The sequence below is a fragment of the Hyla sarda genome, chromosome 1 (assembly GCF_029499605.1).
Source record: "Hyla sarda isolate aHylSar1 chromosome 1, aHylSar1.hap1, whole genome shotgun sequence".
NCBI lineage: Eukaryota > Metazoa > Chordata > Amphibia > Anura > Hylidae > Hyla > Hyla sarda.
Window position 1 is genome coordinate 197198681 of NC_079189.1, and position 20450 is coordinate 197219130.

Genomic DNA, 20450 nt, shown 5'->3' on the forward strand with positions numbered 1-20450 from the left:
TAGGAGGGGATTATCAAAACCTCTGCAGGGGAAAATTGATGTAAACATTTTTTTATCAGATTGCTTCTTTTTTGATTGCCTCTGCAAAATTAAAGAAGCAATCTGATTGGTTGCTATGGGAAACTGGTCAACCTTTTTTCTTCTAGGTTTTGATAAATCTCCCCCATAGTGAGTAGAAGGAGCAGAGATCGACAATGCACATGGTCACTCAGTGGCTACAGACCTTTGTTCTCATTGCAGATATCCCAGCAACTTAATATGTAGCATCTATCCTCTGGATCTAGCTAATCCATACAGCATTCTGACATTGTTTTTTTATCCTATTAAAGTAGGCAACATTATGGTAACTATATTATGCACTCCACAAGGCAGCACACAATAACAGTTTTTGCTGAATCCTTTGACTGCAATGTGTTTCTGAATGTGCCAATAGAGATGTCCCTTGAATGATATTATAACCACATGTGGTGAGGAGTGTGATGGAAGGGCAGATGTTATAACCCTAGAGGCAGATGGCATTAACCCCTTGTGTTCATGATGCCAGGGTGTGGTTATCCTCTACACCACCTGAGGTATAGCCGCTGGTTCCTGGGCCAGGTGCGGGGCAAATAATCACTCCGGTGCAAGGTTACGGAACAACGGCAGCTTTACTGAGGCAGACAGATGGTATAATCTTTACAGCTCAGTTAGGCCCAAGCAGATGACCAGTGACTTTAGGAGACTTGCAGGCTTTCTGGGACTTATAGTGGACTTGAACTTAATTATGCAATCCCACGCTGACTTTAGACTTGACAGACTTGACTATGACTGACGGGCTGGGATTATATATTAAATGGGAAAACACTTTGGACGACTGAAGTGGGAAAGGACTTGGGAGTCTTAGTTAACAGTAAATTTAGCTGTAGTGACCAATGTCGGGCAGCTGCTGCCAAGGCAAATAAAATCATGGGGTGCATTAATAAGGGCATAGATGCCCACGACAAGGAAATAATTCTACTGCTGTACAAATCACTAGTCACTGGGTACCAGTGTACAAGAAAGATATATTGGAGCTGGAGAGGGTTCAAGATGGGCAACCAGAGTAATACGGAGAATGAGAGGACTACAGTACCCAGAAAGATTATGAGAATTAGGGTTATTTAGTTTGGAATAAAGAAGGTTTAGGGGAGACCTAATAACTATGTATAAATATATCCGGGGGCCGTACAGAGATCTCTTCCATGATCTATTTATACCCAGGACTGTATCAATAACAAGGGGCCATCCTCTATGTCTAGAGGAAAGAAGGTTTATACACCAGCACATACAGGGTTCTTTACTGTAAGAGCAGTGAGACTGTGGAATTCTCTGTCTGAGGAGGTGGTCATGGTTAACTCGGTAAAAGATTTCAATAGGCATCTGAAAGCATTTTTGGAGAATAACAACATTGCAAGTTATGGATTCTAGATCTATAGGGACAGAAGGTTGATTCAGGGATTATTCTGATTTCCATATTTGGAGACGGGAAGGAATTTTTATCTCTAGTATGAGGATTTTTTGCCTTCCTCTGGATCAACTCAATAGGGACTCATTAGGGTTGTAGGTTGAACTTTATGGACTCTGTTTTTTTTTTACCTTATGAACTATGTTACTGTTACGCCGAGCGCTACGGGTCCCTGCTCCTCCCCGGAGCACTCGCGGCGTTCTCCTCTCTGCAGCGCCCCAGTCAGACCCGCTGACCGGGAGCGCTGCACTGACATTCACGATGGGGATGCGATTCGCATAGCGGAACGCGCCTGCTCGCGAATTGCATCCCAAGCCACTTACCTGTCCCGGTCCCCGGCTGTAATGTTCTGGCGCGCGCGGCTCCGCTCTCTAGGGCGCGCGCGCCATCTCTCTAAGATTTAAAGGTGATTGGCTGCCTGGCCCAATCAGTCTAATTAGCTTCCACCTGCTCCCTGTCCATATAACCTCACTTCCCCTTCCCTTCCTTGCTGGATCTTGTTGCCTTGTGCCAGAGAAAGCGTTTAGTGTTGTCCAAAGCCTGTGTTCCAGACCTTCTGCTATTGCTATTGGCTACGAGCCTTGCCGCCTGCCCCGACCTTCTGCTACGTCTGACCTTGCCTCTGCCTAGTCCTTCTGTCCCACGCCTTCTCAGCAGTCAGCGAGGTTGAGCCGTTGCCGGTGGATACGACCTGGTTGCTACCGCCGCAGCAAGATCATCCCGCTTTGCAGCGGGCTCTGGTGAAAACCAGTAGCAACCTAGAACCGGTCCACCGACACGGTACACGCCAATCCCTTGCTGACACAGAGGATCCACATCCAGCTGGCCGAATCCTAACAGTAGATCCGGCCATGGATCCCGCTGAGGTGCTGCCAAGTCTCGCTGACCTACCCACGGTGGTCGCCCAGCAATCGCAGCAAATTGCCCAACAAGGACAGCAGCTGTCGCAGTTGACAGCCATGTTACAGCAACTTCTGCCACTGCTACAGCAGCAACCATCTCCTCCGCCAGCTCCTGCACCTCCTCCGCAGGGAGTGGCCACTCCTAGCCTCCGCTTGTCCCTGCCGGACAAATTTGATGGGGACTCTAGACTCTGCCGTGGTTTCCTGTCTCAATGTTCCCTACATATGGAGATGTTGTGGGACCAATTTCCTACAGAACGGTCTAAGGTGGCGTTCGTAGTGAGTCTTCTGTCTGGAAAGGCCTTGTCTTGGGCCACACCGCTCTGGGATCGCAATGATCCTGCCACAGTCCAGTCCTTCTTCGCTGAAGTCCGTAGTGTCTTTGAGGAACCAGCCCGAGCTTCTTCTGCCGAGACTGCCCTGCTGAACCTGGTCCAGGGTAATCCTTCAGTAGGCGAGTACGCCATCCAATTTCGTACTCTCGCCTCAGAATTATCTTGGAATAAGGAGGCCCTCTGCGCGACCTTTAAAAAAGGCCTATCCAGTAACATCAAGGATGTGCTGGCCGCACGAGAGATTCCTGCCAACCTGCATGAACTTATCCATTTGGCCACCCGCATTGACATGCGTTTTTCTGAAAGACACCAGCAGCTCCGCCAGGAAAAAGACCTTGATCTCTGGGCACCTCTCTTTTACAGTATCCTTTGCAATCTACCCCTGTGCCTCCCGCCGAGGAGGCTATGCAAGTGGATCGGTTTCGCCTGACCCATGAAGAGAGGACTCGCCGTAGGGATAAAAATGTATGTCTGTACTGCGCTAGTACCGAACATTTCTTGGTGGATTGCCCTATTGGTCCTCCACGTCTGGGAAACGCACGCACGTACCCAGCTCACGTGGGTGTGGCGTCTCTTGGTACGAAGTCTGCTTCTCCACGTCTCACTGTGCCCGTGCGGATTTCTCCTTCTGCCAACTCCTCCTTCTCAGCCGTGGCCTTCTTGGACTCTGGTTCTTCTGGAAATTTTATTCTGGCCTCTTTGGTTAATAGGTTCTGCATCCCGGTGACCCGTCTCGTCAAGCCGCTCTACATTTCTTCGGTCAACGGAGTGAACTTGGACTGCACTGTGAGTTACCGCACAGAGCCCTTGCTTATGAGCACTGGACTGCATCACGAGAATTTTTCGTCCTGCCCAACTGCACTTCTGAAGTCCTCCTCGGTCTGCCATGGCTCCAGCATCATTCTCCCACCCTTGACTGGACCACCGGGGAGATCAAGAATTGGGGTCCTGCTTGCCACAAGAAATGTCTCACGTCTGCTCCCAGTCCCGTCTGTCGGGCCTCAGTGTCTCCTCCTGTGACTGGTCTCCCCAAGGCCTATCAGGACTGTGCCATGCCTCCTCATAGCCCCCGTCCTGGTGACACTCTGCCCCGTGACAAGCTTCACCCTCTGCCCCCCCTCCCCATTTCCACTTCTTCTGGACTACCGGCCGCTGATGTAGCTACCCAGGACTTCTTTTTTTTCCAGAAGGAAACTCAAGAGGCGTCCCCTATGTTCTCGTCTCATTTGAAGGGACAAGGAGACAAAAATAGGGGGAGACCTAAGGGGGGGGGTACTGTTACGCCGAGCGCTCCGGGTCCCTGCTCCTCCCCGGAGCGCTCGCGGCGTTCTCCTCTCTGCAGCGCCCCGGTCAGACCCGCTGACCGGGAGCGCTGCACTGACATTCACGATGAGGATGCGATTCGCATAGCGGGACGTGCCCGCTCGCAAATCGCATCCCAAGCCACTTACCCGTCCTGTTCTGGCGCGCGTGGCTCCGCTCTCTAGGGCGCGCGCGGACCAGCTCTCTAAGATTTAAAGGGCCAGTGCACCAGTGATTGGTGCCTGGCTCAATCAGTCTAAATAGCTTCCACCTGCTCCCTGTCCATATAACCTCACTTCCCCTTCCCTTCCTTGCCGGATCTTGTTGCCTTGTGCCAGAGAAAGCGTTTAGTGTTGTCCAAAGCCTGTGTTCCAGACCTTCTGCTATTGCTATTGACTACGAACCTTGCCGCCTGCTACGTCTGATCTTTCCTCTGCCTAGTCCTTCTGTCCCACGCCTTCTCAGCAGTCAGCGAGGTTGAGCCGTTGCCGGTGGATACGACCCGGTTGCTACCGCCGCAGCAAGACCATACCGCTTTGCGGCGGGCTCTGGTGAAAACCAGTAGCAACCTAGAACAGGTCCACCGACACGGTCCACGCCAATCCCTTGCTGACACAGAGGATCCACATCCAGCTAGCCGAATCCTAACAGTTACTATGACTAGACTTCTCCCCTGTGGTTGCTTACCAGGTTTTGACTTTCACCTGAAGGGGCTCACGGTTGGTGGAAGCGTTGCTGCGTGATAAGGCCTTGGTCTTCCTTTAGGACACCAGACACTCTCAGGTCTTGTCTGTACTGTAGCTGCTATCAGAACTAACTAGACTAGCTCCTCCCTTGGTTTATAAGTGAGCAATTTGGAGGGGTCCTATAGGTCACCCACAAGTCACCTGGTCACTGACACCTCCCCTGGTTACATAGCTTAACAACAGGACTTAAAGGTACAAGCACATAAAAGCAATACATTAACTCTTTGGATAACCAATAGTGTGACGAGAGTCCAGTGGAGTGGGGGCCAGGGGACTGGGACCACCTGAGTCCACCTGAAAGGACCAAACAGGGTAAAGAAGGACCACACACAGATTGTATACTAATATGTAAGAAAACTAATTATAACCTATATATTACATGGAAATAACAATAAAGTAGTGTGCATATCTGTGAAAGTACAATTTTGATGCAGTCTCTGCACTTTATGATAGATTTATATTCATCATTAAAAAGTAACGCCTCACGACTTTTTTTATCTATCTTTCAGATTCCTTACAATTACCTTACTTCTGACAGAAATGAAAAACAATATGTTATTGTTCGTGCCAGTTCCCTGCAACTATTTGAAATCGAAAAGGTTATCCTTGTTTCGCCTCACACAGGGTATATTTTCATTCAAACAGACAAAACCATCTATACACCAAACCAAAATGGTAATGTAATCATTTATAATTAAGATGAAGTCATTCATTATTATACAAAATTATAAATATAAATAATTATATACATGCTATAACATGAGAGTTCACATTTTGTACATAGAAAAAAAACATATGTGGCACAGACTAGTGTATTAGAACTTTAGACAATGAGAAAGAGGGAGAGAAGATATGCTAAGCTTTGGGTGTTGGGCTCAGAGCAAAACTGTCAGCAAGTTCATCCACACTAAACCCAATATACTGGGTGATAGTGTGGGTGAACTGGAGTCCAAAAAGCGTTCACTTACTTTAGTGTGTGCCCTGGCCGCTGAGTTTTCCCCCCGCTAAAGTTCTGCTGGTCCTTTCTGCAGTAGCGCTTTGAAGGCGGTCCCCCAGCATCCATATCTCTTTGGGTCCCAGAGGAAGGGCCTAAGCCCACCCCCGTGGTTTGTATATTCATTTTCATGAATTCCACGTCCTAGTGAAGTGGAGTCACATGCCCACGGAGCGCAGCACTCTGTCTGCAGAGTGCATGCGCCTGAAGTTTTTATGCAGCTCTCATGTCCTGATGGCATAGAAACAGAAACTTAGAATGTGTCAGCAGATAAGAACCATTTGGCCCATCTAGTCGTCTGCCCAATAATCTGAATCCTATCAATAGTCCCTGGCCCTATCTTATATGAAGGCTAGCCTTATGCCTATCCCATGCATGTTTAAAGGGGTATTCCGGGCAAAAACATCTTATCCCCTATCAAAAGGATAGGGGATAAGATGTTTGTTGCGGCCGTTATGCCCCCCTCCCATAGAAATTAACGGAGGGGGCGTGGCATGACGTCACATCCCCGTCCCGGAAGCCCGGCGGTTTCCGAAACTGCAGACGCAGCTACACATAGAATGTGGACTGCTGCAGGGAGATCGTGGGGGGTCCCAGTGGCGGGCCCCCCCGCGATCAGACAGCTTATCCCCTATCCTGTCGATAGGGTATAAGATGTTTTTGCCCGGAATACCCCTTTAAACTTCAATGTATTTGCAGTTACCACATCTGCAGGAAGGTTATTCCATGCATCCACTAAACTTGCTGATATTACTTTTAAACCTTTTCCCCTCTAATTTAAAGCGATGTCCTCATGTGGTAGTTTTTCTTCTTTTAAATATGCTCTCCTCCTTTACCGTGTTGATTCCCTTTATGTATTTAAAAGTTTCTATCATAAAGGGAATCAACATGGTAAAGGAGGAGAGCATATTTAAAAGAAGAAAAACTACCACAAATGGACATAGTTTTAAATTAGAGGGGCTTAGGTTCAAAATTAATATCAGGAAGTATTACTTTACTGAGAGAGTAGTGGATTCATGGAATAGTCTTCCTGCAGATGTGGTAGCTGTGCGTCCAGAGAGCACTCTGCGCAGTGTAAATGTGCATGCGCCGGGCCCTGGCTACTCCCAACTTCTGCAGCAAGGGCCCGTCTCATGTGCAGTTACAATGCGCGGAGCACTCTCTTGATGCACAGCTCTCATGTCATCAGGACGTGTGAGCTGTGTAAAAACTTTAGGCGCATGCGCTCTGCAGACAGAGCGCTGTGCTCCGGGGGCATGTGACTCCGCGTCACTAGGACATGGAGTTGAAGAAAATGAATATGCGGGGGGTGGACCCAAAGAGCTATGGATGCCAGGGAACCGGCTTCAAAGCGCTACTGCAGAAAGGACCAACGGAACTTTAGCGGGGGATCACTCAGCTGCTTGGGCACACAAGTAAATGAATGATTTATAGACCCCAGATCACCAACACTATCACCCAGTGTATTGGGTTTAGTGTGGGTGAAGTGGCTGACAGTTTTCCTTTAAATCACATATAGCAATATATTTTATCCACGGCTGCCTATGCCCAGATGTCCTGTAAAGTGATTGGTGTCACAAAGTAGACAAGGTCCTGGAGGTACCTGAAAAAAAATGGTTTTCTGTGGCATATACTGGAGTGTAAACACGGACCACTGTAAATATAAGAAAAAGCATTTCTTGTATACGGACAAGAGTTTCGAAAGGAACACCCCTTTGTCAGGCCCATTAACACATACTGAATTACAGGTAAGCAAATAGAGATAAAAACCTAAAACCATAAGGGTACCAGCAGGATTGTCGGTAACCACTGGGTCAAGGTGATGTAATCACTGGATGAAGGCCAAAATGATTTATTACAAAATGTGCACAACATGCACAGTGATCTAATGCTCCTCAGCAAAATGTATTAAACTAACAGGTTGTTCGTGTACTTAATGATCCTGAAGTGCAAAACCGCTAGCCATGTCACGGCCACCTGTAAGTAGCGGTCCCTAACATCCTTAGCATAAAATGGCACTGCACCAAGCGGCGACCACCACTGCTGCAACACCAGTGCCCACAGGAGGAATGACCCACTGGCAGAGCAGCCCCAATGGTGTCTGAACCAGACCCTGAGCCGCGTCTTCCCACAAACACGGCAGCAATCGACGTCGCACAGCGCAGCACCAGTGTGAACAAGTGACAAAGCTCACTTACCATGTGCTCCCAGTCAAGGACTGGGAGACTGCCAGAAAGAATATGCAGCTTCCTGCCAATTTATATAGGCCTGGGCTGAGGGGGAGGGGCAGCGTGCTGACCAAGTAAAAACAAAAAAAGAGGGGGATAGAGAACACAATATGAATTCAAAAAGAGAAAAAACGCTGGTGCTGTGTGACGTCCATTGCAGCAACGGAGCCGTGTCTGTGGGGAGACACGGCCCAGGGTCAGGTTCAGATGCCATTGGGGCTGCTCTGCCAGTGGGTCGTTCCCCCTGTGGTAACTGGTGTTGCGCAGTGGTGGTCGCCGCTCGGTTCGGCGCCATTTTATGCTAGGAATGCTACTCACAGGTGGCCGTGACGTGGCTAGCGGGATTGTACTTCATGATCATTAAGTACACTAACGATCTGTTAGTTTAATAAATTTAGCTGAGAAGCCTTAGGTCACTGTGCATGTTGTGGATGTGCAACCATGTCTGCTTATTCTTTTTTTCTTGAATTCATTTATATCATAGTTACATAGTGTGAAGACATATTACAGCATGAATCCTATTTAACATGAATCATCTGCACTGCTGGTAACCAATAAAAGACCACAACTTTTTTGCATACTGGAGTTGGCTGTTTTAATGCTGTGACCTGCTCTATTTGAATATTGATATTCTGGACTGGTTTTCCGGACGGTCACCTGAATAGTAGCCGGGACTGGTGCTGTCTTCCATTTCTCTATATATTTAACATTTAGTTATTGGATTCCTACATTAGCATGCATACTGATTAAGCAGATGATGGTGAAATCATATCAAGAAATATACACTGCTCAAGAAAATAAAAGGAACACTAACACATCCTAGATCTGAATGAATGAACTAATCATGTGAAATACTTTCGTCTTTACATAGTTGAATGTGCTGACAACAATTGCACAAATGATCAATGGAAATCAAATTTATCAACTCATGGAGGTCTGGATATGAAGTCACACTCAAAATCAAAGTGGAAAACCACACTATAGGCTGATCCAACTTTTATGTAATGTCCTTAAAACAAGTCAAAATGAGGCTCAGTAGTGTGTGTGGCCTCCACGTCCCCGTATGACCTCCCTACAAAGCCTGAGCATGCTCCTGATGAGGTGGCAGATGGTCTCCTGAGGGATATCCTCCCAAACCTGGACTAAAGCATCCGCCAACTCCTGGACAGTCTGTGGTGCAAGGTGGAGTTGATGGATGGAGCGAGACATGATGATCCAGATGTGCTCAATCGGATTCAGGTCTGGGGAATGGGTAGGCCAGTACATAGCATCAATGCCTTCTTCTTACAGGAACTGCTGACACACTCCAGCCACATGAGGTCTAGCATTCTCTTGCATTAGGAGGAACCCAGGGCCAACCGCACAAGTATATGGTCTCACAAGGGATCTGAGGATCTCATCTCGGTACCTAAGGGCAGTCAGGGTAAATATACAAGGACCCTTGGAATTAGAATGTTCAGATTTTGGAATTAGAATGTTCAGATATTAAATGGGAGGGCTGTTACACTTTGATTTAAAATTAAAACTTGTGGTTTAGCAGGTTAGGTAACATTGCTAATTTAGAGAAATGAAAAGCTGCAAGCTAAAAAAAAACACATAGGGTTAGAATTCATATGCTTTTTGTATTTTTTTTTTTTTTGCTGTATTTTGTTAATTAGATGTCTGAATAGTATAGACAAGGATAATGTGGAGGAAAGAAAAAAAAAAAAGACAGAAACATAACCACCCCTGAGGTTCTAAGTGGATTGCAGTCATCTGAACTGTCAAGCAGGACCAGAGATGCCTCAATAAAAACATTTAATCTTTATAAACTGATGGTGCATGAGCTTAAAAATAAAGTACAAAAGATACTCTGGATACATTTAATTTCTAGACTTCCATAAATTCATGTGGACACTACCACTACAAAGGCATTTTCAGCTGCCCTCTCAACAATAACAGAAACAATGCCCATATACTGTCACCAATGACTCTTCCGAATCATTTGGGAAACATAATATTTACAATACAGTATACTGAGGTTCTATCCTCTGGGCAGTCAAGGTCATTTCATAAAAAACTTCTATTATCTAGTGTCACAGACTTAAGTGATTCATAATGACAAAAGCTACTATCAGCAAGTCGATTAAAACCCCTTTCCTGTACTGCATCTAAAGATGCAGAAATTATTAGATGAAGATCTAGCTACCAACATAAAAAAGAAGAAAAGGAATATGTATTTATAACAGATCCAACCACTACATACTATTACCACCTCCCTAAATTGCACAAGAAATCACAGAAACCACCTAGCCGCCCAGTCACCAATAGACACACCTCTATTATCTCACAATATCTGGATCTAATTTTATAGGAACAAGTTCAAGCATTGAAAACCTTTGATTTATTTACGGTAATAAGCTAGATTTAGTGGAAGAATGTATATTCATAACCCTTGATGATACAGCCATAAATACAAATATACAGCATAATATAGGTCTGAATGGCATAAGAACAGTACTTGAGGATGATAAACAGATTCCACCTGGACAAAAGACATTCCTACTAGATTGTTTACAATGGATTCTAACCTACAACTTTTTTGCTACTATGGCCACATCTACTACCAAGTAAGAAGAACAGCTATGGGGACCATGGTGCCACCAATATATGCCAATCTCAAGATGGGCTGCTTTGAGAACAAATTCATAATGCCCCAAGACCTATTCAAAAACATGTTGTTATCTACAATCTGTTATCTAATGTAACATAGACAATCTGTTCGCCTTAAGGACAGGACCAATAGAGCCCATATCTGGGTTTGTAACAACTTGGGGCATCAAGTTGACTTCCAATATCTCAACGGAAAAAAATTATTTTTTGTACCTGGAAATATCACATGAAAATAAGGATTTTATTACATCAACGCATTTCAACTTTGTTAGCTCTAATAGCCATTTATTATTTTCTAGTGGAAATTTGAAAAAGTGGCAGACAAATAATTTCCCAAAATGTTGTTTAACGATTCCTACCACTAAACAAAATTATTAGTATAACAATGTTTACCCTCAGAACAACAATCAGAACACAAAGGAGAAAACATTTCTTTTTTTCCAAGCCTACTTTTGTTACTATTTACAGTGAGCAGAACCATTGGCATATATTACAATCTGATCCAGTTTTAACACCTTCACTGACTAAATGCCCAAATATCATATACAGATGGGCCCTCGCCCGAACATTTTAGCCCCAAGACAGCTGTGAAGGTGCAATCCCAAGAATGAGTACCGAAAACTATATTAATCCCTGGAGTTTACAGATGTGCGGGGTCCAGATTCCTTTGCTGCTTACCGATTGGAAGTGGTTTAAAAACATTTGAAAGTAATCGATCTGATGAAACCTATCCAATAAAACTCATCTGAATTGCCAATCCAATTTTGTAGTCTATGTTAGAGTGCATATGTGGAATGCAGTATGTTGAACTCACCACACAAAAACTGTACCCTAGACTGTACAAACACAAAGCAAATACCAAAAAAGGGTTTCTAACTACATTGGCCCTCATTTATCATTGCAAACCCGACATGTCTTGTCATGTTGTGCGCCAGATTCTGGCGCTTTGCTCCAATATTTCTGTCTGTGTCAGAATTGAAAAAATGGGGTGTGGTCACCAAAAAGGGGCGTGTTCCCGACATTGTCACAAAAACCCTACATATTTACTATGGTTTCCACAGAAAATGTGGTGGATTTTAGATGAGGAAAACCTGACAGATCAGAGCATGTGTAAAAAAAAAAAGCAAAATGTAGGGAAAGTGGAAAATGTAGGAAAACCTGTGGAAAATAAATTGTAGGGGATTAATACCCACAAAGAAACCTACACTCCAGTCTTAGTAAATCAGGGCCATTGTGTTTCATAACACTTCCGTGATAAAAACCCTGTGTATATATATATATACACATATACATAGAGTTTTGGTTAACCAACATACATAGCTGTCTCCTATTATAATCAGTAGTGAACTAAATATTGAACCAACATACATAGCTGTCGCCTATTATAATCAGTATTGAACTAAATATTGAACTAAATTCTTTATCTGCAAAATGTTTGTGATTTTAGTTTTTTTTTTTTCATACTCATCTTTTATACGCAGCTTGTAAAATTTGTTCCTTTTCTTGTCCAAGGGATTTAAAGGGGTTATCCATAGAAAACAGATCTAATTTGTTTTAAAAACTGCTCCCTGTCTTCTGTCACTAGGTTGGGTGTGGTATCACAACTTGACTCCATTCACTTTAATGGAACTGAGCTGCAGAACCACACCCAACCTAGAGACAGACGGGGAAAGTTTAAAGGAAATTTGTCATCAGAATCACCCGCACTAAACCTGTTACACAGGCTTGTAGTGCGGGTGATCCTGATTAAAACGCTCCTTACCTGGTTAAAAACGGTTCAGCGGTTCTTCAGATATCTTTATTTTTAGTTTTCTGTTATTCCCTGGCTTGGGACTCAGTGGGAGGTGTTATCATCTGGGACTCGGCCACACGTCATTATAGCTGGGCGGAGCTGCCGCCCGGCTCATGAATATTCATGAACTTATCCTCGCGGCCCTCCCCACCAGACCTAGAAAAAGGAGTTAGACTACGAGGATAAGTTAACAGGTTTAGTGCGGGTGATTCTGATGACAGATTTCCTTTAAAAAAATTCCATAAAAAAAAAAAAAAGAAATTACCTCTGTTTTTCTATTCCTGAATAAACCTTTTAATAGTGTTCTATTTAACTCTACAATAGAACCATCTACTGACAATAATTGGCACTATACAGTAGCTATAAAAATGATTACAATTCCTCTGGAAAACAAAGATTTTGCAGTCATTAAAGGGGTACTCTGGTGGAAAACTTTTTTTTTTTAAATCAACTGGTGCTCGAAAGTTAACAGATTTGTAAATTACTTCTATTAAAAAATCTTAATCCTTCTAGTACTTATTAGCTGCTGAATACTACAGATGAAATTATTTTCTTTTTGGAACACAGAGCTCTCTGCTGACATCACGAGCACAGTGCTCTCTGCTGACATCACTGTCCATTTTAGGAACTGTCCAGAGCAGCATATGTTTGCTATGGGGATTTTCTCCTACTCTGGACAGTTCTTAAAATGGACAGATATGTCACCAGAGAGCACTGTGCTCTTGAATCAGCAGAGAGCTCTGTGTTCCAAAAAGAAAAGAATTTCCTCTGTAGTATTCAGCAGCTAATAAGTACTAGAAGGATTAAGATTTTTTAATTTAAGTAATATACAAATCTGTTTAACTTTCTGGCACCAGTTGATTTTTAAAAAAAATAATTAGTTTCCCACCGTAGTACTCCTTTAGCAATATATATTTATTATTCAAACCTCTAATGACAAAAGTACAACAAATATAAATATCAACCCCAAGGGGAGGTTTTGATGTTGCAGCTATTTATTTCTCCTGCTTGGCAGTGTCACTCAACCTACTAAACCACAAGAAGCTTGTGTTTTAAATCAAAGTGGAACTATGTAATAGTCCTTACATATAGTTATGTCGAACAACTACAATGTTACAATATTTCAATCTGAACGAGGTGTCTAACTCCAGGGGCCCTTATATATGTTTTCCTGCTGATTTAATCGTATTCTGCTTAATCAGTTTGAATGCTAATGTAGAAAACTGATAACTAAATGTTAAATGGGATTCACCTAAGCCAATCAGACCACTACCTGCCTGATATTATGACCTTCATCTGGTTTGTATCACTTGTCAATATATACTTTATTATGTCCGCATGATATGTTTTTTCAGATATATATATTTTTTAATGTAATTATGATAGGAGTTTTCGTTTATAATATGTTTAAATAGGTTTATGTTTTAAACATTTTGTAATCAATCACTTTGATTGGTGATCTAGTAATGGCATCACTGTGACCCAGCGGTTATCAACACTCCCACCAATACTCTTTTTGGTTTCAGTTTTTTTTTATGTATAAATGTTTACCTGTAATTCAGTATGTGTTAATGGACCTGGTGAACAAAGGGGTGTTCATTTTGAAACATGTTGTCCCTGCACCACAATAAAAACATTGTATAATTTTACCACAGTCCCAGATTGGTCCACATGCAGGTGTTGGCACCAAAAAAAGTGTTTTCTTCAGGTACCTCAAGGACCTTCTGTACTTCTATGAGAGTTTACATGACAGAGGTTCTAGTGACAGTTTTGATGGCTCTATTTGATGACCAACTGATTCTATTAATTTTAATGGGGTATGTCAAGTATTGTTGAATACAACTGCATGCTACACTATAACCAACTACAAATTACCAATAAAAAACAACAGCCAGTGGAATAGAGACCAGTGCTCATGTGTTCTTAAAGAGAACCTGTCACCAGGTTTTACCCTGTGTAACCGTTGGAGTGGTAGGCGGAGGATGGAGTAATGTAGACTAGTTTACTAAGGTTGTTCGGTTGGCTAGGTGTCAGTTCATGACTCCAGGAGTGTGGTATAAATGGGTGTAAGTGGGGATGTTGGTGATAGTAGTCCTGCTCACAATCTCACTTAACACAACTTCAAATGAAGCAGTCAGCAGTATCTAAGCCCTAGGAAAGAAATCCTCAAAAGCAATGACTTTGTATAACCACTTTTAACATTTACTGAACAAGTTGCAGGACCAAATTACATAAGTTTAGATCAAAGAGACAAGGTTGCAGTAATCTGGTTACAGGTAAACTTGGTAAGCAGCCACAGTTGCAGTCTTGTGGAGATTATTGGACTTGTAGTACTCTAGACTTTTTTCTTTACTTAGAAAACACACACTTGACTGATTCTGACTGGAGACATTTAACAGACTTAAAGTTGGCGCCGGAGTTCCCTTCGCTCATCTTTTGGGTTGTGACCGGGTACTATTAGTCATGCATATTGCCAGGGGTAGTCTGTGGCAATTTGAGATGTTCCTCTCCCTCGCTTGTATTTCATTGGACAAAGCCTAGACGCCATTTACTTGAGGGCACCAGGCAGAGTGCTAGAGGGCTTTTTCCCTAAAGCGCGGCTTAGATGATGACTTCACCTTGGCAGTGGGATCCACTAAAACAGCTTTAGCTAGCTTTGGAACTGTAGATGATGCTTAGGGCCTGTCCTCATTGATGGTATGAGGTCAAGAGACTGCAGATGGAGAGGTTACCTCACTTGTGGCCAAAACCAGACTAAACTCACCAGCTCTTACAGTGGAAAACAGTTAACTATTGCATAGCAGTTAAAGGCAGAGTAGGCAAGAAATTCTGAAAAAAATAGTAAAAGACATTTTCATATCAAGACACAACAAGGCTGGGATTTTAGTCAGAGACAGGCACCTTATGGGACAGCAATCATCCAAACATAGTTCAGGCAGCCAAGATATTCTGCTCTGGGATACCACATTTTCTTACCAGGTACAAATGTCATTCTGAGCATCTGTTATACTCTAGAAAATGTATAAGTGTTGCCTTTACATTCAGGAGACGAGGTGGGCTTGTAAGCATAGGCCCCCATGTTAAAAATAAATTAGACACTATGGGAAACATTGATTAAGCTTTGCCAGGAAATCCTCAAAAGCACATATTTGCCTAGAAATGGTGATGATTGCTCAAAAATTGCCATTTCTGCACAAAAATGTGTGACTTTAGAGGAATTACTTCACTTACGCCAAGGGGAAGGGAAGGAGGCAGGAAGGGGGCTCAACTTCCAATGAAGGGGGGAGTGCACAGGGCATATCCTTCTCAGATGCAAATTTAGGGCAGACTTGTGACACTTATAGCTGCTGTATGTATGTATGTTTCTGTGCAGGGCACAACGGTGGCCTAATACCACTGGATTTATTTTGAGGTGTGGCCCATGGTAAAGCAAATCAGTTAAGACTACACTTATACAACATATACCTTCAGGGCAGATTACAAAAAGGCACTGGGAAGAATTTACCAAGACTGCTGTATTACCCACTGGCATTCCATTTGTTTTAAAGGGCACACCATAAAAATGTAGTTCTTCACAGCTTGTGCATTCTACACCAGCTCTGAGCTGGCATAAATTTCAGCTACAACTTAGTCCAGCTCACTGAGGTACATTGTAATAAAAAACAGAAATAGTCAGTGCCTCCAGTTAAATGCTGCCATGGTATATGTAAATATAAAAAAGAAACGCTGCAGGGGCACTCGGCATAGCAAATAACATTGTAGTAAATCTGGCGGGTGTTTAGGCCATGCCTCTTTTGCACTAACCTGCTCACTTTAAAAAAAAATGTTTTAAAGTTGTGTAGAAAGATAAAAAGTTGCAAATTTTTGAGCAAACTTTGTGGCTTTTTTATGCTGGCGTGAGGGGTGGATCAATATTTCCCACTATTTATATGTTTAGTGTATGTGATGTTAATATCTTCTGGCATGAGTTGCTGTATGAACAGACAGAGCACTGTGCATAGATATATTGAGCTGTACTTCCACTGGATAGTTATGGTCTTCAATAAAAGAAGACATCTTTTCCAGACTAGATATTAAAGTATGCTCTCTTTATCATTATTTTATCTAGTAAACTACCGGATTTTCACCACTGATCAAAACTTGGATCCAGCAGATCAACAAGTCACTGTGTCATTGCAGGTAAGAGAAATTGAAAAATGTTACAGAACTGTTGGTCAGGGGCACGCGAACCATGGGCTGCAGGCTGTAGGTATTGGACCACATGATAGGAGGTGTAGGGAATGGCTAAAGCAGGAAGGGCTAGGCTAGTGGGATAAAGTAGTACAATGTATAGTGAGAAAAGCCATTTAGCGGCAGGTAGCAGGCCAGGGAAATCTACACCCATACTCCCTCTGTTGTACAGTGTCCTGTACCTCTGTCACTAAAATGATTATCTCCATTAAAAAGGTTACATAGCATGCACCTATGGTCTGGAATGGCTGTATCAGCATCTTAAGGAGAATTAGATGAAGACTCAGATTCACCTGCTTTACCCAAACAGTACAAACACTGAGCCCTGAATAGTTGCTCGTGCCTGGAATTGTATCCAGAGCCCCTCTCCGGAGCCTCCAGGTCAGGTGCCATGGTCCTGTTTCAAGCTGTAGGTCAAGTCCTGGGAGAAAATCAACTAGGCAGCTAGGCTTAGTGGTGAGTGGCAGGCCTCATTCTAGTAATGAGACAGGACCTGCTTCCACCAGCTCTGCTAGTGACATCAATATGGTGCCGGCACTCTTGGCAAGGTCTCAGTCAGATGGGTCATCTGTCAGAAAATTCGAGTACCAAGAAGTGCTGTCCCTGCATCACCAAATACATGCTCAGATGAACAGCAGCCCAAACCCAGAGGGCAAGAGTCTGTGAATTCTCCCCCTCTTGCAGTGTAACAGGTACTTCCTGTATGTGGATATCCCCTGGTGACAGTGCAGACCAAGACCAAAGACACAGCTGTAGGTCTTGGGCAAGAATAGAGAAGACAGAGCTGTGGTACCATGGGTGGTGTAGGGAAATACCTTATCACTTTGTGACGCCAGGGCACCGTTATCATATACAAGGTCCGAGGTTGGCGACAGCTTCTCCTGGGCCAGACACTGGGAGTAAAGAAACTCACCGACGTCAGGTTACGGATAACTGTCTTTACTGAGCAGGGTGCAGATGGTATTACACAGACAGAGTGAGAGTGAGAGGATGCAGTGTTGTCTTGCTGGGACTTGTGGTGCTTTTATCCTATAAATTGATACTGATTTGAGAGAGTTGATGATTGATCCTGGTATCTAGGGTTCTGTCAAGGTCCTGAAGTTTCCTCTGCCAGGGCATGAATTTCCACCGTCCGGCTGATACTTGCAGAATGACCAGATAAAGTAGATTTGATTTGGGCCTTCCCTTGAGGCTTCGCCACACAAACCCCAACTTTACCACACTTGTGCTCAGACTTAGTACTAGAGCTAGACTAGACTGCGGTAATTCCTCCCCCACTACTCTAAATAGCTAGGAATTTAGGGGTTCCCTATATATATATATATATATATATATATATATATGTATGTATAGTTATATGTCTGGTTATAGGGTGGTTTTGCAATTTGGGTGAAGTGGGGAATGAAGCGGCGACAGTAGCCGGCAAACCCCAGGAAGCTCCTGACATCTTTCACCGTGCGCGGAGTAGGCCGGTTCTTGACAACTTCCACCTTTTCAGGATTGGGATGGACACTCCCTTGGCACTGACAACATGACCCAAGTAGTGAACCTGAGGTTTCAGCAGATGACACTTTGATGGCTTGATCTTCAGCCCATGCTTGATCAGGACTTGGAAGATGTCTGACAAATTACTGAGGTGTTACTGGTAGGACTTGGAATACACAATGACATCCTCCAGGTACAACAGGACAGATGGCCCAGGCACCTTTCCTTCAAACACTGGGATGTAGCAGGGGTGTTGCACAGCCCAAACGGAATACTTTTAAACTCGAACAGTCCCATAGGCGTCACAAAGGCGGTCTTCTCCCAATCCTCCATGGCCATGGGCACTTGCCAATATCCACTGGTTAAGTCTAGGGTGGAGATGTAAGCAGCCGACCCGAGGGCGGTGAGTGACTCCTCGATCCTTGGTAATGGATAATACTGACAATTGTTGGTGTTTGCAGACTCTGCGCTGCAGCAGGTGCTTGACGGTTAGCGGCAGATCCGGATGGAACAGCGGAACCTCCAATATGGCTAAACCCAGGGAACTTCCTGTTTTGGTCCACTCGGCAAAATCTTCCCCTGTGAAACATAGGGTGGCTCTTTGGTTCCTCCTCGCTTGATTGAAGAGGCGTCACTGCTGGGGACTGACGGGGCGGAGCTGTGACAGCTTGCGCACGTGGGAAACATCGGACTGACTTAATCCTTTCAGTTCCTACCTCTGTACAGTTCAAAATAGCAGAAAACAGTCTTTTCTTCACCTCCCCCTCCATTTCACAAATGCCACAAGTAAACCACTTTTCATTTGCAAAGTCCCATACATATTCTGGTGCAGACTTAAATCGCATCGGCATGCGGTTTTTGCAGACAATATTGAACACAGTTCAGACTAAGGGAGGAAATGTTGAATAAGGAGCACACCCATATCCTGTTCGTGACGCCAAAAGTTGTGGTAGCAGGGTGTGATGAGGGCAGATGTTGTTACCCTAGGGGCAGATGGCATTAACCCCTTGTATTCGTGATGCCAGGGCATGGTTTTGCCTAAAACCACCTGAAGGTATACCGCTGGATCCTGGGCTAGGCACAGGAGCAATAAAGACTCCAATGCCAAGTTACAGACAACGGTAGCTTTACTGAGGGTAGACAGTTGGTAAAGTCTATACAGGTCAGCCAGGGCCCAAGGAGGTGACCAGTGATGCAGAGACCTTAAGGGCTTGCTGGGACTTGTAGTAGGACTGGACAATAAAATGCAGACCACGCTGACTTGACAGATGACAGGGACTGACTTGACTTGACTCATAAAGCTTTGACTTTAGCTTTCTTGAATTGATGGTGGCTTCAGGACTTGACTTTGAGGCCTCCAACACACTGGACACACACACTAGGCACGACTGCACTGGACCTCAGCAAAGACTTGTCAGGAAAAGAGAGAGTTAGCTCCACCCAGGGTTTATATGGGGGAGAATAGCAGGGAGCCCATAGGTCATCCCTGAGATCACCTGGTCACTGGTACCTCCTGGGTAACGATCACATGACATAACTCTTAAAGATACAACACATTTTATAATACAATACACTGCAGAACATATGAACAGGGGGGGAGGGGTCCTGGGAACACTGAAGGAGGTTGTCTGACAGGGCAGCAATGGTAAAGGGCAACATCTCCCATACTGGGCCACCACACATGCATGAACCCCTAAAGAAATGGTGTGTGAAGTCATGCAGTCCCTTCTGAGTGCACCAGGCCTTAACGCTTCTTGCTTTGTGCATTAACAGAGCATTCAGGAGCATTTACAGAGGCAGCAGGGTGTCTCAGGCCTGATGTTGTTATATGAGCCTTATAAGCCTTTTGGGGTTAATCGTTATAGATCATACAATGAGTTTGAAAAGCTTGAATATAAAATTTTTGAAATTCATGCAAATTTATTGAAAAGGAAAAACTAAAAGTTTGCAAGGACATTAAACTCTTTGCTTTGACACTTATTATATAGCATCTGCACCATGACTGGAGTCTGCCTGTGGTAAATTCAGTTGATTGGGCATCATTGGGAAATACATCTCCCTGTCTATATAAGGTCACACAGCTGACAATGCAAATCAGACACACACATTTGCCTGCCTGTGTAGTAACCCAGTACTGGATGTTGTCCTGTCTGGTACACGTTGCCTCAGTTCTGGGTCCACTACTCCAGGGTAAATTGTATTTTGTTGTATTGGCACCATTTTGTGCTATGCATATGTTTATCAGTGTTTCTTTAAACTTAAGGGAAGTCATGCAGAGTAAACCAGGTGATCCTGATGCCC

General features: G+C 44.1%; 1 protein-coding gene across 1 annotated transcript in view; it reads left to right on the top strand.

The window, feature by feature from the left end:
* LOC130355875 (A.superbus venom factor 1-like) overlaps positions 1-20450 on the top strand; it is a 266587-nt gene that overhangs the window by 33190 nt on the left and 212947 nt on the right. Inside the window, exons 5-6 of the mRNA XM_056556718.1 lie at positions 5278-5443; positions 16543-16613. Coding sequence (XP_056412693.1) covers positions 5278-5443; positions 16543-16613 — 237 coding nt within the window. The remainder of the gene's footprint in view (positions 1-5277; positions 5444-16542; positions 16614-20450) is intronic.